General features: G+C 46.1%; 1 protein-coding gene across 2 annotated transcripts in view; it reads right to left on the bottom strand.

The window, feature by feature from the left end:
* The window catches only part of LOC118419897 (vascular endothelial growth factor C-like), a 19,299-nt gene extending 14,491 nt beyond the window's left edge, over positions 1-4,808 (bottom strand). Inside the window, exon 1 of one of the 2 annotated variants that reach the window (XM_035826552.1) lies at positions 3,688-4,808. In XM_035826552.1, coding sequence (XP_035682445.1) covers positions 3,688-3,810 — 123 coding nt within the window. In that variant the 5' untranslated portion in view covers positions 3,811-4,808. Of the gene's footprint in view, positions 1-2,932; positions 3,081-3,687 lie in introns of those variants that run through there. The other variant, XM_035826553.1, reaches the window with a different exon arrangement.
* Between the last annotated feature and the right edge of the window lie 230 nt (positions 4,809-5,038).

The raw sequence follows: 5,038 nt of genomic DNA on the forward strand, positions 1-5,038 counted from the left end.
CCTCCTAACAGACGTCTTGAAGTTCCTGAGCAGGCAAATACAACAAGCACTTGAATGAATTAAAAAAAATGTAGGATTCTTACACAATCATAGACCCCGTTTTGGATATCTAGAACATACCCTAACGCACAATACACACATACGATGCTATATAGGCTATGACTTTGTGAAAAGTGGATGAAAGGAGGGGAAGTTTCGCGGCCAATCCCTACTTCAAGTAACCCCCTCCCGACAGTTACAAGTTGTGTGCCTTTCCTCTCTTCTACTTCGAGTGCTGTATATTGCATCTGCACTCTGCCTTCGTCGTATCTGTAGTTTGTTATGAGTATATAAAAACAATAAAGAGAAAGAGAAAACCGCCAAAACGTAGGCCGTTTACCGGGCTAAACCGAAAGGTCTTAATAAGACCCAGGTCTTTATAAACGGTCGATCCCCCAGACAAGAGGTGGTAAGTCGAGCTCTTGGAGTCTGCCAGGTACAGATCAACATGAGAGGGGTTATGGCACGGGGGGTCTCTGTGTGAGAGTCATACCAACTGAACGTGCAACTCCGTGTGAACACATCTGTTGGCTCGCCTCAATGTGCTCAGAGCTTTTCCATGTTCACAAAAGTCCAGACAGGGGCAGTCAGGAACAGTCCTCTCAAGATTCACTTCATTTCCTCTCAAATCAAAAGTCTGCTCATAGTTGGACCTGTTTGCCCATTTCGCGCCTGCTTGCATTGTTAGATTCAAGCATTCAGCCATAGTGTTGTATCCATCATATGGGACATCATACGCGGCCAAGGTGACATTTTTGAGAATATAATGGGTACTATATGACTATAATTGGTGCTAGCTGCTTAAATGACACGAAACGTCTAATTTGTAGGGTAGGAGGCAAAATATTGAGGTCAAGGTCGTCATGATACGTACACACCACAGTCATTAGTCCTCCCGGCCATCTCCCCGCATGTGACATACATCAATATACATCAACAGACGTTTATCCTGGGCTAAACCGCAGGGAGAAATTGATAACTTCTCCTCTAGTTATCTGATGGTAACCTCCAACATTTGCTGATCCGTCTTTAGGATGGATTACGCGGATTATACGGTTGCCTAGCGAACGCATTACCTACACCATACATTGTTTCTTCCTTTACAATTAGAGTGAATCATTGCTTAATCCTCCTCAGATTTCAGCTTGGCACTCGCTTGGCAGCTTGGCCAAAATGTGTTGATGCTTCAGTCCACCCCCCTCTTTTCTTTCCCACTCTTGACACATTATCTGTCCCCACCATACCCCACACTTGTAGAACTCTCCCACGCCAAGAAGCAAAATGCCTTCAAGGTGGATGTGCTTTCTCTGCAAACACTGTAAATTACGCGGAAATGTGTGAACAAAGCTCTGACGACGTTTGTCTGTGTCGGTTCAATGCACGATACCAGACAGATTTGGCTGGGAACTGCGGTGATGCCAGGATAGGGCAGGCGGTGGTGGCGGTGCACTGACCCGCACGGAGGGCCCTGTCTCCCCCCTCCCACTTCTGCTTTCTCGACAAGGCGTCAGGCCACATTTCTGACACATGTTCTCTGTCAGTCCACCGTTTGAGTCTTTCAATATAGCACCGCATGTAAACACTTTAGGATTCCCTGAAAACTAATTTTACCTCGTATCAAAAGGGAATTATTCGGATGTCAGAATCATTAATCAATCTTTCATAGCGTTTTGACACCCGCCTGGAAAGGGAAATGGCGCGCCAACAAAGTTCAATGCCACACAACAATGTCCCATGTTGAACTTTAAAAATGTTTTAAAGTGTTCTTGGCCGGTTATCTAAGGACAATGTCCCTACGTTCACTGTTGACATAAATGTGTCTCCCAAAGTGAAAGATTCTAACCAAGTGCATGACAAAACATTAATGTTCGCGCCATATTGACCATTGGTCTTCTTTATCATGACACTTAACTTAAATCTGGAGTAGGTGGTGATTGTTTCAATCGTCATTACGCAAAACCCTTGCCCAATCATAAATTGTATGGTGATGAAAGAAATAAGACATCTTTCAGTTAGGGGTCACATTTCCAAACCGAGGCCCGGCCGGGATGTTTAAAGAAACGAAAAATTAAAATGTGTACCTAGAAATATACACATACCATGCCCATGAATCTTATCTTGACATTTTGTGTATTTTAATGTCTTTTATATCATTCTTCTCGCTCCCAAAAGCTGCCCGACCAAGCGACCGGGCCCCGGTTTGGAAATGACCTAAGCCTTAAGAATGCTCTTTAGGCACACACGGTTGCTCCAGTGCCACTGCCGTCTTGTCGTCAGTATATGTCAGGCGTGCGTGGCGTGTATGGCAACAGTGGGGGTAAATGTTAGCGCACGTCGCTGCTGTTGACGCTGCGCAGTGATTTGGCACTAGTCTTGTATTTTGGCATCACAAGGCCCCTCCATTACAACACCATTTACAAGTTTCAACAGAACGTGTAACCTTTTCTCTCAGAAATACTTAACGACAGGCAGTCGTAGCGTCCAACCGTTTGAAAAGGCTCTCTTGGGCCGTGTCTGAAGGCCATTTGGACCATGCACCAGTCAGGTGTACAGTTAAGTACGACACAGGTCGGGAAACGATACGTCCGGGAAAGTCTTTAAGTTCACAAACCAATACCATGGCCAGTCCTTAGGCTGCGCAAGACTGCGCGGTAAGTAGGGAAGACCTGTTGCGGCACCAAGTTTCAATTAAAGAGCTACCGTCGCCAGAACTGGACTGAAGCATCTGGCTCTATTTCAAGTAGTCTGGCTCTATTTCAACGTCCTAACTACTACCTGTCTCTCCAATTTCTACACACAATGGCAAAGAAAAGCAGAGTAATTATCCCTATTAGCGCGTCAAACTGTCAATATAGGAAAAACATCCTGTCATTAAGTAAGGAGTTTTACGCACGCGTCGGGAATGCTAGTAGTCTGGCAACAGCCGCCTGGAGCCAAGTGAAGGTCGAATGGGGAAATCATTACCACGAATTACATGATACCTCCCTGTGGCAGAGACTATCCAAGAGAGAACACACTACGTTTCCTGTCTCTGGGCTATGGGAGGCTGCCAATGTTAAACCGTCAGGGTCAGGCACCAGTTTGTTCAAACATTACGGCGGTATCCTATAAACAATCTGACGTGTAGAACAAACGGTACTTCCTTGCTGTCACGTGTGGGACCTCTGTGCTTTCTATCACGGAATCATAGATCAGGATTCGGTTACAGTAGTCTAGAAAAGGGGCCCCAGCACGGTGCCCCAAAAGGCGGACTGTTACACCCGTCGGCTACAGGCGTCGACCTCAATTGATACTTCTATTCTAGACTTGGCCAGATAAAAATTTGTTAGTACTACTACAATCTTTAAAACTTAACGTTGCAAAGTAAACCCTTAGCACACGCGTGATTGCAGTACAATTTGTGAAGACTATACGGGACCATTGCGTCATGTACGGTGAAATAATACAAGCACATAAATCATACAGGTTACATAGCTGTTGCCGTTCTTGGTAAAGGCATTGCCAACTTTTTCATTGTTAGTATAAAAAAGATTGGCACTTCTAGTTGTCTTAAGTAATCCAAGGAGACACAAAGCCTCTTTAAGGATTATTGGATCGTGGAGGCTAGAGCAGGTGATGGGAAAGCAAACACTCAGACAGTCCCCTTACCGTGTCGAAGTGTGAGTAGCCGAAGGGCTTTCCTAGCAGCGACACCAAGACGAACAATGAGTACACCGACATCGCAGAGTCTGCCAGTTGAACCTGGTTCAGTTTGCCATAAAAACAGGCCATACACAAAAATGTTGTGCCGTTCGAAGACGCGGCTGGCTCCGGGGTTGTTGTTTCTCGTCCCCGTGGCGGCCAAGTCTTGGCTGGCGGCCGAGGAAGTCACGTCTCACAGGCTGTGAAAGACCCAGGCAAAAGTCTAACGTTTCTGTCCGCTGCCAGTGCCGGTGCAAGACGGGGAACTTCTAGCGCGTCTGAGAACAAACCGCGACCGTATCTCAAGCAAAACCGGGAATCAATCCTGGGACAAGTCCACCGCCGATAGAAACTCGCGCTGCTGGCAATTCTGTCAGCACGACGACAGGAGATAGAACCCAGAAATCCCGCCAACACCGCGTCAGACGTTTCAACATTCTCCACTGCGTGAGCCTTGTGCAGACGATAGTATGGAATACGCTGGGATTACGGGGTCAGAGTTCAGAAGCCCGTGAACTCCTCCACTTCTGCCAAGTGAGCTTGATGGATGGTGATGGCGCACACTACGTAACTCACACGGAAATCCTGGCGTGCCTCAATAAAGACGATAGTCAAGGGTCCCTGCAAGCATGTACCCCCTACAGCACCCTTCCAGTACTGGGAATGGCAGGAACGCAGCCAAACGCTGTAGCAATAAAAGCCGGGGGAGCTCTCGTCGGTTACTTATCAATGCCTTCCTTCGTCGTTGATAACACAGCTGTGTTGGCACGCTATTGAGGAAGATAAGAGGACACAAAGAGTTATATAGTGAGATGAAATTCTTTCCAAACATTAGATAAGTCGGATGTTGCAGCATACCTTTTCAGTGAGGCTCTTGCTACCATTTTTATACTTCTGCAGGGCAAGCTGTTCTAAATCTTGTTGCGCGGAAACAATCCGGTCAGCTAAAATCACGTTTCATCGTGTGGCAAATAAACAGCAAATCTCTTGTCTATTTAGCTTCAACAGAGACAAGTGGTTTAAGTGGTTGTGTGTCCACACAGCGAGAGACGTTCCTTAGAGAAAGTCGACCAAAGTACACACTTGCAAGGTTGCAGGCCAGGGGTAGCCACCTGCCGCTAAAGCAAACAAGGTGTTGGGTTTTGTTCTCATTTCAATTAAGCAAGCCGTGCGTTCCTCAGCACGTGGTTCGCTAACGTAGAAAGAAAAATTCAGCTGAACTCCATTGTTAAATGTTAACGTTACTAATATTTTTATACTTTTCAAGAAAAATGAACGTTACCTTCACCACTAAGGGTATAGATAGAGGTCTACAGAC

The sequence above is a fragment of the Branchiostoma floridae genome, chromosome 7 (assembly GCF_000003815.2).
Source record: "Branchiostoma floridae strain S238N-H82 chromosome 7, Bfl_VNyyK, whole genome shotgun sequence".
Taxonomy (NCBI): Eukaryota; Metazoa; Chordata; class Leptocardii; order Amphioxiformes; family Branchiostomatidae; genus Branchiostoma; species Branchiostoma floridae.